The sequence below is a fragment of the Vicugna pacos genome, chromosome 16 (genome assembly GCF_048564905.1).
Source record: "Vicugna pacos chromosome 16, VicPac4, whole genome shotgun sequence".
Lineage (NCBI taxonomy): Eukaryota > Metazoa > Chordata > Mammalia > Artiodactyla > Camelidae > Vicugna > Vicugna pacos.
In genome coordinates, this window is record NC_133002.1 from 3,969,890 (window position 1) to 3,982,253 (window position 12,364).

The following is a 12,364-nucleotide window of genomic DNA, read 5'->3' on the forward strand; positions in this document are numbered from 1 at the left end:
CATGCTCTTAATCACTGTGATTTACAGATGTAGGACATTCTTTTACTTCTGTTTGTTCTGTTTATACATTTACTAATTGCAATTTTTATTTCTAGACTTCTGACCTACTGTTAGGTATCTACTTTTCTTTGAATGGCATTGTTTCAGTATTGACTTTCATTTCTGTTGCAGTTAGGAATCTGAAATAAAAAAGAAAGCATGATGTCTTCAGTGTCGTCTGAATATACAATTGGTGGGGTGAGGATTAACTTTCCTTGTAAAGCTTATCCGTCACAGCTTGCTATGATGAATTCTGTAAGTATTTTTCAGCAGTTATTTTAGGTCTTTATTAAGATACAGTTGCTTATAATTCATAACAAACTTTGAGTCTGTGGCTACATTTTCTCAATAGTAAATGGATCAAAAATATTTGCTGGGTTAACTGAAGTACATCTAACGTTCGGAAAAATAATACTGGTCACTGCTAAACTGTATATTATATGTTTAGGAGGCAAATAAGAACATTCTGGAAAATGTTCTTAGCTCATTTGGAACTTCTATTTACTTTACTGAATTACTGCTCTACTTACTGAATTACTTTGAGATACAAAATATTTACTGTCTTTTACACAGAATAGTATATTTTTTTACCATAATTTTTTGAGGTATTTTGATCATATAGAAAATTAATATACAAAACTGAGTAAACCAACTTGCCAGTTTTGTTAAACCTTAATATTTTGCCATATTTACTTTATACCTTGTTTACAAGTAACAGGATAACTAGTATCCTGAACTTGGTCTTTTTTCTTTCCTAGCCATGTTTTTGTACTTTCATTACATATAATATATCCATAAATAGTTTAGAATATTACTTTACATATTTTTAAACGTTCCATGATATGATACTATACTTAGGTACAGAAATTGATTTTTTTTTTTTTTGCTTAACATTATGGGGTTGATTGTTAATCCATTTGAATTGCTGTTTAGTATTCCATTTTACGAATATGCCAGAATTTTATTTACCCACTTTCTTCTTGATAGTCATTTAGATTGTTTACATAATTTTGCAATTATTAACAGTGCTGCTATGAGCTGTCTTACATAAATGTTTCCCTTGTGTTCATGTGGGAAAGGTTTTGGGTATTTACAAAGAACTGGACTTGCTGACATTGAGTATCTTCAACTTTACTAGTTGTTAATTCTGTATGAAATAATTGTAACAATTTACACTCCCACTAACAGTATCCCCCATTAAGATTTCATCAAAGGTATTAGTGTATTCTAGTTTTAGAGAAATGATGGTGCTTGCATAAGTAAGGAACAAATTGCTTTTCATTTCTTTTGTGCTTGATATGCTTTAACATGATTTTAGGGAGATGTATAAACGCATAAAGTCTAGATTTAACTAAATTCTAGTTCTCCTTTCTACTATTGTATTGCTATGTTCCCCAAAGTGCATGTAACTCTACTTCTCGTTGTTGTATGGCGAGAGACCCTAAGGAAGTAAATTATTATTTATTGATCTTTTTATTATTTTTGTGTTGATAGATCGTCAGAGGACTAAATAGTAAGCAACACTGTTTGTTGGAGAGCCCCACAGGAAGTGGGAAAAGCTTAGCCTTGCTTTGTTCTGCTTTAGCGTGGCAACGATCTCTTAGTGGTAAGTCATTGGTTGATACAGTCAGGTTACTTATGGGACCTGGAAAAAATATAATAAAATACTTTTTATTCAGAAGGATTCAGCCACGTTGTAGTTAATTTGAATACTGTTTTTTAGGATGTTTCTTTATAATCAATTATGATTCTTCCAAAAGAGTGTCAATATAGCAAAATGTGTTCAATTAAACCTAAAACAATTTTGAACACATGGTAGTCCTTTATTTGATGATTTAGGGTGTACATAAGAATCTCGGAATGCTTGTTTTCATAATGATAGTTATGAAAATAATTAAGTGATGATATGTATGTAAAAGAAGCAAGAGATGGATCCATCAAGAGTAGACAGCATATACAAATAATTGCTTTTTTGAGTAAACTCTTTAATATAGTTGTTTATCTGTCCCTTCATAACATTAGAACATGAAATAACATCAAAAAGAGAACATTCTATTTGATCTTTCTACTTGTTTGGATGCCAGATAAGCAGTTTTTTTGTAGTATTGTTTTTATGAATTTATATGATTTCCCATTACTTTATTTGCTAACGAATGTTCAGTAACATGTACTTTTGTGAAAGACTACCTAATATACATAATGTATCTGAAATATAAATATTGGATACATTTTAGTTACATAATTAGATAGCTTTGACCTAAAGTATTAGGAGAATTTAAAGTTAACCATGGGTATGTGCATGTATATGTATATAAATACATACATATATATGTGTTTTTTTGAAAGAAGATGTTTGTGCTACTGATAAGACTATTAAAAATAAAAATAAATATTTCTATCTTTGGGAAAAAATCAAATTATCTGTTAATAACTTAAAATTTTAATGGGAGACTGAAAAATAAAATTAGTAGTATTTATATAGTACAGATGGGACAATAATGTCTGTACTGTTTATAGAAAAGAAAATTAATTATTCAGTTTTTTGTATCTATGAAGTATATATTTATACAGTGTAGGTACACAATGTAGACCTATTACAATTCTGTATTATGTTTAAGTATTAAAACTACTTTTTAAATTTCATTTGAATATTGCCCTTAAAATGTATTTTGATACATTATCAGAAATATCATCAAATATGTTTCTTTTTGAAATAGAAGTATAATGTGGGAATGATTTAACCCTTGTGTGTTTACATTATTATTTAATATATTGAACTTTCAAATTCTTCATTTAGGGAAATAGCAGTAATTAAGAATATACTTTAGGTCTTTTTTTAATCGTCTATGCTTGACTTTTTAATAAATCTCAATATAAATGAATGCTTTAGTGGTTGTGCCTTTATTACATTATTAATCTTTGACTATTATTAGATTTTTGTAAATTATGTAAATTGTTGATAATTTCTCTATAAATGTTTCTGGCATAAGTGTTTCTCTCCTGTCCTGACATGATGCTGCAGAAAGGGTGTCCACCTTGTCGAGATTTGCCAGGCACTTCCCCGGTTTTAGCACTGAAAATCTTGCATCCTGGGAAACCTCCCAGTCCTGGGCGAATTGGGGTGGTTGTGCACCCACCCTGCAGAGGAAGATTAACATTTTTAAAATTAGAAATATTATAATGCGGTTCTTTCATTTTTAGGGAAGCCAGTGGATGAAAGCTTGAGTGAAAAAACTGAAGTACCATTATCTTGTTGCTGCACTTGCCATTCAAAGAATTTTACAAACAATGACATGAACCAAGGAGCTTCATATCATTTCAGCAGTCCAAGTACACCACCTTCTGAAAGAAGTGGCACTTCGTCAGTGTGTCAAGGTAGTTTATATTTTGCCTGAGTCTGTTGGTATCTGTAATAAGATTTTTATTTATCGCTGTTATAATACCTAATTTAGATAAACTTGGTTAGAATAATTGATTATGTATTTCTACCTCATTTCTCTGAAATTATTATTATTTTTTTAATTTAATTTGATTTATTAATTTTTTTGGCAGGGGGAGGTAATTAGGCTTATTTAATTTTGGAGGAGGTACTGGGGATTGAACCCAGGACCTCGCGTATGCTAAGCATGCACTCTACCACTTGAGCTATACCCTCCCCCCTGGAATTATTTTAAATAACACACAGAATGGTCAGAAATCTTTATTCTTGGCTTAACTTTTAATTGATTCAGACATCTTGCCAGCTTAAATCATTTTTGAAGAAGTCAAGGCAAAATGAATGATAGTCAGCAATTGATGTCATTTGTAGGCAGTACTGTTAATTATATGTTAGAATTTTATAAAATATTTTGATTTGTGTTGTAAGACAAAATCTAATTAGCCTCATTCATTCTTGATGTTTGCCTGAACTTCTGAGACCAGTATCCTACATGAGATCAGGTATGTTTCAAGTATGATCTTTAAGTAGTTCTTATTAGATTTATGTAAGAGAAATATATTAAGAATAACATAACATTATTAATTTAAAAAATACTTCTTCTGCTTTGACTATATGGAAAGGATTGACCTTTATTTGCTAAGCCAGAAACCTACGAGACATCCTGTACACTTTTCCTTATTCCTCCTTGCAAATTTTAGCAAACTCTGTCTCCACTGATGCTTCCCTAGTCCAAACTACCGTCTCTTGCTTAGAGCATGTAATAACTCCATTTCCTGCTTTCACTTATGCCATTACTTAGCTAATCACTGGCAGGGAGAAAAGAGGCCGCCATGATTGACTTGAGTCTAGACAGTGTCTACTTCCTACAATCAAGGATGGAGTCATCTTCCTCCAAAGCACATGACGAGAGGAGGATGCTTGCTGCTTGAGCTAAAGTGTGATTCTGTTAGGAATGAGGAAGTGGAGGTGGAATAGATGCCGGAGAGGCGGCCAGTGGTGTTGACTACGCTGTTTTGACCCTTTACTCTTTTGGCTTTCTTTCCGTTCCTTCAAAGGGTCATGCTTTCTCCTGCCTCCAGACCCTTTGCTTGCATTAGTGTTTCTTTAGAGAAAAGTTCCTTCTTTGTCTTGTTATCCTGCTCTTCTTTTAGCTCTCAGCTTAAATATCAATTCTTAAAGGGAGCCATACCATCCTTTCTGTCAGACTAGATTTCGTTTCTCTGTTGTAGTCTGTCATCTCACTGTGTACCTCTCCTTCCTAGTACTTGTCACAGTTTGTATTATCCATGTGTCTGTGTGCATCTTTTATTACTCTCTGCTTCTCTTAGCAGACTGTATACTCCATGAGGTCAGGGACTGTGCCAGCTTGCTCACCACTGTATACCTGGTGAGTGCCTAGCATATAGTAGGAGCTAGGTAAATATTTCTTGTGTGAATGAATGGAACTGACTTGGAGCTAATTATAAGAACACTGGTTTATAATATTTATGTACAATCTGTATTTTTTTAAAAACAGCTTTATTGAAATTTACCTAACAAATGGTGTATGTTTAAATGGTACATTTTGATAAGTTTTGACAAAGGTGTATCTCCCTGAAACTTTCACTGACATCAAGATAGTGAATATATCCATCACCTTCAAAAAGTTTCCTCCTGCCCCTTTGCTATCCCTCCTTTCCACCCCTCTACAGTTCACCCTCCCCAAACAACCACGGATCTCCTGTCACCACAGATTAGTTTGTATCTTCTAGAGTTTATATAAATGGAATAATACAGTTTGTGTGCTTATTTTGTCTAGCTTCTTTCACTTAACATAATTCTTTTGAAATTCATCCATGTTTTTGCATGTATCAGCAGTTTGTCCTTTTTTGTTGCTGAATAATGTTCTATTGTATGGATATGCTACAAATTGTGTTTCTAGTCACTTGTGGAAGTATATCTGAGTTGTTTCTAGTTTTGGACTGTTAAAAATAAAGCTACTCTGAAAATTTGTGTATGAATAAGTTATTGTTATGGATATATACTTTGATTTTTCTGGGTAAATAACTAAATCACTTGCATTTAACTTTTTGAGAAACTTCCAAACTGCTTCCCAAAGTGGTTATACCATTTTATAGTCCCACCAGCAGTGTATTCAGAGTTCCCATTTCTCTACATTCTTGCCAACACCTGGTATGGTCAATCTTTTTAGCCATTCTAATCAGCTTGTAGTGATACTGTGATTTTAGTTTGTATTTCCCTAATGACTTATGATATTGATCATCTTTGCATGTACTTATTAGCCATTTGTGTATCTTCTTTGATGAAATGTCTGTTCAAACCTTTTGCCTGCTCATTTTTTTTTATTGTTAAGTTTTGAGAGTGCTTTATGTAATTTGAAACAAGAAAACAAGTTTCTTCTTTTAATCAAATACAGTTTTAGGTTTTACTTTCAGGTCTAAGGTCCATTTTGAGTTAATTTTTGTGTGTGGTGCAAGGTGTGGATCCAAGTTCAGTTATTTTGCTTGTAGGTATCTAATTGTTCAGCACCATTTATTGAAAAGGCTCTCCTTTATCCACTTCATTACCTTTGTGCCTTTACAAAAAAATCAGTTGTCAGTAGGTACACAACTTGAACTTTAACATTACTGTGAGTTACAGTTGTTTAGAATAGTCTCTTCAAGGATCAGATTGGGTAAATCTGGGTTGTATCCTGACATTCTCTTTATATTTTTAAGTAATTTTCTTAAAAAGATATGACCTAAATACAGAAAAATGCACAAATCTTATGTGTATAGCTTGATGAATTTTCACAAAGTAAGCACACTTTTGTAACGACCTCCTAGGTGAAAAATAGGGTATAACCAACACCCCAGTGATACTTCTCATGCTTTTTTCCAGTCACTGTTCTTTCTCTCCACAGGTAATTGCTGTCCTCCCTTCTGTCCCCATTGATGAGTTTTGCTTCTATTTATAGAAATGGAATTATATCTGTACTCTTGTGTATGTCTGCTTCCACTTAATGCTGTATTTCTGAGATTCATTTGTGCTGTTGCATATAGTAGTAGTTCTTGTTGCTGTGCGTTACTTCCTTCTATGAATATTTTGTACGTTATTAGTTTATTCTACAATTGTTAGACTTTTGGGTGGTTTCTGCTTTTGGTTATTAATGCTATTGTGAACATTCTTTTACATTCTTGTTCATTCTGCTACAAGTAAGTAAAGATTTTCTATTAGATGTAATACCAAGGAATGGAATTGCTGGTCACAGTGCATGCATATGTTCAGCAATAAATAGTAGATACTGCTAACATTTTCCAAAATGGCTGAACCATTTTTTGCACCACCCCTCCACCCTACAGCTAGAAGTATATGGAAGTTACATTGTTCAACATTCTTGTTAGCACTTGATATTTCTACTCTTTAAATTTTAGCCATTCTGATGCATGTGTGATATTTTAATTGATACTTCTCTGGTGACCAGTGAGGTTGAGCATCTTTTTATATGCTTATTGGTCATTTGAATATCCCTTTTAGTGAACTGCCTGTTCAACTCATTTGCCCATTTTCCTTTTGGGTTGTTTCTTACTGATTTCTAGGATCTTTTAAAAAATATATTCTGGATATTTCTTGTTTCCTTATACCTTTGTATTTTAAAGATTTAACCCCTTTGGTAAACTTCCTGCAAACTTCCCTGCTTATAATGGACAGGAAGATAAGCCTTTTTGTATATGTAGATAATATATATATTTTTTAATGAATTGAGGTTAATCTTATTTGGCACATGGCAGTTCAGTTTTTCTAAAACTAAATTATTGTTTTTGATGGATAGTCCCTACCCTTTAATGAGCGCATACTTGCCCCTTGAATTATTTGGCGCAGGGCTTCTCAGCAGTGGTCCTATTAACATTTTGAATGAGATGATTCTTTGTTGTGGAGGCTGTCCTGTGCATTGTGGGGTGTCTACAAGCATCTCCCAGGCCATAACCCACTAGGTGCCAGTAGTACATCCTTCCCCACCCCCCATCTTCTGACAACCAAAAATGTCTTCAGACGTTATCCAGTGTCCCTGGAGTAGAGGGTAACGTTGTTAAAATCACCCCCAGTTGAGAACCACTTACCTAGATTTGTTTTATAGTTATTTTACTAGTTTACCAGAAAATTATAGATCTCAAAATTACATATTTTTTCTAAAATATATATGGAAATGCAAAGTACTAACAGTAGCCAAAACAGTTGCAAGAAGCAGGTCAAGGTGAAAGGACTTGATCTGTGCAATATCCTGATTTATTAAAATAGCTATAATAATTAAAATCATTTGGTATTAGCACAGTGGAAAATTCTGTTTCACATATATACAAAGACTTGATTTTTTTTTTTTTTACAAGAAGTGCTCCTACAGAGCAGAAGGCACTGGAGGGACTTTTCTATGGGTGGTACTGTGCTATTTTCAATATCCATATGGAAAAAATTAAAATTGGAGCCCTGCTTTGCTCCATACACAAACATTCACTCCAGGTAGATTAAAGACCTAGGTATGAAAGGCAGAACTAGTAAGATTTTAGAATATAGTGGTTTTCAAACTATGTTCCTAAGAGTCTTAGGAAGCAACATAGCTTATAGAGAGAAGGGGACAGTAGATCAGGGAAGTTCTAGGTCTTTCATCCTATTTTAGAGATTTTAAACAATATTTCTTTAAAAAATGCAGTCCTCTTCAGAAGAAGCTTGAAAAACCAGTGCTGTGTGACATAGATCACTTCTGTGTTTGTGGAGGTTCAAACTTGTTTTTTGGAAATGATTTTGGACCTGCTTATAGGACTTTCTCTCCTAATAGTCTGTGAATCCTTTAAGGCCAGGAACTGTCTTCATTGTTTTTCCATGGTGTCTGGAATTATATGGACTCAGTATAATGAATGCTTGTTAAATGAATTCAAGCCCTAGGAGTGGAGGGACTGTAGAGAAGAGCCAAGAGTAAGGAAGGCACTTTGAAGAACACTCACATTTAGGGAAAGGGAGAAACTTAATGTATAGGAATGGTAAAGAACAGTGTTAAGACATTAAGGCAAAAGGAAATGTGTTTCTTATGTTCCAAGAAGACAGTGTTGTGTTTGGCTGTATGCCTAGAGGTTATGTGTACGGATTTTGGAGTCAGACAGCAGGAGCCAGTCAGATCCAGGCTCTGCCTTTTAGTAGCTGTATGATGTGAGCATGTTACTTCTTTAAAACCTAGTGTTTATATTCATGCAATGGGGATAATATTTGGTGATTGAGGTCACTGGTAACCTTGAGATTGAGCTTTCAGAATTGTGGGATTAAAAAGCAGATTATAGGAGCTTGATTCTACTCTATTTTTAAGCCTAAAGAACATTGAGAAACAGTAGAAAAGGAACATTGAGACACTGTAAATAAAGATTTTTATAGAGATGAAAAATTTTTGAGAGAGTTTGATAGTTATATTTTTTAAACCGTGTTATCAGGAGTGGTCTATAAAAGCATAAACCTATTAAAAATCAAAATTGGACTTCCCTATTGAAAGTACATTTCTCAAAAATTTTGCTGTGTCTTTGTTAAAGTAAACTGAGTAGTAAATAAGTGCTTTTAAAAGATGTTTACCATTTCATGTTTTAAAGTATGTTACTAGGTTTTTCGAAATAAGTCTGAACATCTTTTTAAAATTGAAATATAGTTGATTTACAATATTAGTTTTGGGTATATAGCATAGTGATTCAGTATTTTTATGGATTAAAGTCTTACATCTTGATTCCAATTTTTTTCTAGAAAAATTGCCTAAATGTAAGTTACTTATACTAATTTTTCAATGGCTTCTTATATAAGACTCTCCTGAAAAAACTACACTGGCTGCGAAACTATCTGCTAAGAAACAGGCATCCATGAACAGAGATGAAAATGATGATTTTCAAGTAGAGAAGAAAAGAATCCGACCCTTAGAAACTACACAGCAGGTAAACAGTTTACTGGCAGGGAAATAACCCTGTGAGTTATAGCTGAACGAGGTCTTCAAGTATCAATTGAGTTTTCAGTGGCATTTGTAGAGATAAGTTGGATAGTGTCACAGATGTAAATTAAATTATAAATTATTATAATTTCATTTTATATAGTTACTAATTGCAAAGGAGTTTGTTATTATAGTAGATTATTCATAGTAGCGTGTTACAGTGAAACTGCATGATGCTTTTTTGTATATAAAGAAAATTTGACAGTAAAATATTTACTTAAGGCATGTAGAGCTACTTAGTACTTCTTAATTCCTCTGTTTTCAGCTAATAATGGTATTTTCTTTTGGCCAAAATACCTCTGATATGAATATTTAGGTCACAGATGTTTTGGGTATTGATAGTTTTAATATAGTGACAAGGTTTACTCTTGTTTATTGAGTTTTTGATATCAATATATTATAAAATATGTTTATTTCTAAAAATTATTGACCTACATTACTAGAAATTTTAAATGAAATGTACTTTTCATAGGTGAATGCAATATTTACTCTTAAGAGTTCATTGCACTGAGATAGGGAGACTAGGACTTTAACAGACTTAGTTACAAATAAAAAAGATTATTATTAATTAGCATGTCATTTGTAGAGAATTGTATATTTTTATTTGAATATACTCAAAAAGTGTTGCATTTTTATGTAGTTTATCTGTTCCATTTATTATCTTCTGTAATTACACTCGTTTTTAGAAATAGAATTAATCAATTTGCCAGGTTATATTTGGAAAAGCACCAACTACCAATGAAGTGTGAATCTAGAGATTTTTTACCCCCCCAAGATGTGTACATAGATTTCGGTGTTGTGAAGTTGGACTCAATATATAGCATTTATTCCTTGACTTCGTTGGTTCTCTCTCTTTTTTTTTTTTTGATAGGAATGGAATTATCAGTGGAAATACTTTTTTTCCCCTTTATAATTTAAATAAGTAGGTTTTTGGCAAGTAGAAAAAGCATAGACAGTTTGGAAAGAAAACAATGGTATTTATAAAAAAATTTAGTCAAATACAATTTGGATTATCAAGTATCTAGTAAGTAATAATAATAATAGTAATGAAGTAATTGATTTTATTATGTAGGAAATAATGAATTTTTACATTTAAATTTTTTATTCTTTTTTTCAATTTAGGAGAGGTTTTCTTTTTTTTTTTTTTACTGAAGTACAGTCAGTTACAGTGTGTTATCAATTTCTCATGTACAGTATAATATTTCAGTCATACATACACCTACATATATTTGTTTTCATATTCTTTTTCATTATAGGTTACTATAAGATGTTGAATATAGTTTCCTATGCTATACAAAAGAAATTTGTTTTTAATCTATTTTACATATAGTAGTTAGTATTGGCAAATCTTGAACTCCCAATTTGTCCCTTCCCACCCCCTTCCCCCTGGTAGAGATTTCCATTTTTACTTACTTTTATTTTCCAATTAGATTTGTGAAGTATGCTATAATACTATACTTGGTGTCCATATGGTGTTTTTACTGAAAGATCATTTTACAATACTTTAGTTTTGACATATCACTAATTAAAGCTATTTTAGTTGGAATTTGAGAGATACTACTACATTCTATTTTATTTAAGTCATTCTGTTTTATTTAAGTCTATTTTATTTGTATTTTTAGAAATTTTTTGATTGTTGCCAGTTAGAAATAGTCTTTTTCTTTTTTAATGCTGGAAAAACTCATTATAGCTATTTTGATCTTTGAGAACAACTAGCCTCATTAAACTTTTAGTTTACATTCAACTTCATGTTGGTTCTGTGTTTACAGATTAGAAAACGTCATTGTTTTGAAAAGGAGGTACCCCATTCGGATGCAAAAGTTGCTTCAGGAAAGACGGCAAAACTCAACTCTCCGTTAGGAGAGAGAAACTCCTTTTCGCCACAAAATGTACGTATTTATATCATTGCTTAGTTTAAAGAAGGGAAGTATGGAATTTGCTAAATCCATTTTTGAAAAAGAGGAAAAATAGTGTAATCAAAGCAGAGTAGAACACAACTCAGAAATCTAAGTGCTATCACATTACTGCTACTGTGTGAGATGGCAAACCCATGCTCTTTGTGCCCTGGTTTCCTCATTTATAAAATAAGAGAATTGGACCAGAATGAGATCTGAAAGTTTTTTCCTTCTCTACATTCTAATGTTTGTGAACTCCACTTCCCAAAGTTCTTTCAGTGTCCTTAGGGCAGCAGTTCTCAAGGGAGCTCTGGAGATTCCTGAGATTTTTTTTAGGCAGTTTGTAAAGTCAGAAGTATTTTCATAGTGATGTTAAGATGTTGCTTGCCTTTTTTTTTTTTTTTTTTTTTTACTGTCTTGACATTTGCACTGGTGATGCAAAAGCAAAGACTGGTAAAACTGTTGGTGCTTTAGTGCAGTGAAGATAGTGTATTGTATTAATAGTCATTTTCTTCACTATTGTTATGCACAGGTAAGAAAAGCCAGTTTCACTTAAGAATGTCCTTGATAAAGGAATGAAATTACTAATTTTATTAAATCTTCACCCTTGAGATTTTTAACATTCTATGTGATGAAATGAGTACTTTTCATAAAACACTTGCACATTCAGTGGTAAATTGGTTGTCTTGAGGAAAAGCACTTGTAGACTAGTTTGGATTGTGAGCTGAACTAGCCCCCTTTTTCACAGAACATTGTTTTTACTTGAAACAATAACTAACAGACTAACTATGGTAATTCTTGAAAATAAAGTGAGCTTGATAAAACTTGAGCTTTCAAGTGAAAAATTAGAATTTTAAAAAATTGTATATACCATTGTGAGCTTAGTTTTCTGATACTTCAAGACTTTTTTGATGATATTTATTGGAGGTGATGTTATATAATGTGAATTTTTTTTTAAATTAAAATCAGAATTTATTCTACAAATGATTATTAAGG

General features: G+C 32.3%; 1 protein-coding gene across 1 annotated transcript in view; it reads left to right on the forward strand.

Annotated features, from left to right (window-relative positions):
- Positions 1 to 12,364, forward strand: part of BRIP1 (BRCA1 interacting DNA helicase 1) — a 214,309-nt gene that overhangs the window by 1,499 nt on the left and 200,446 nt on the right. Inside the window, 5 exon segments of the mRNA XM_072940258.1 lie at positions 172 to 294; positions 1,534 to 1,645; positions 3,241 to 3,414; positions 9,293 to 9,420; positions 11,243 to 11,362. Of these exon segments, the coding sequence (XP_072796359.1) occupies positions 199 to 294; positions 1,534 to 1,645; positions 3,241 to 3,414; positions 9,293 to 9,420; positions 11,243 to 11,362 (630 nt within the window). The 5' untranslated portion in view covers positions 172 to 198.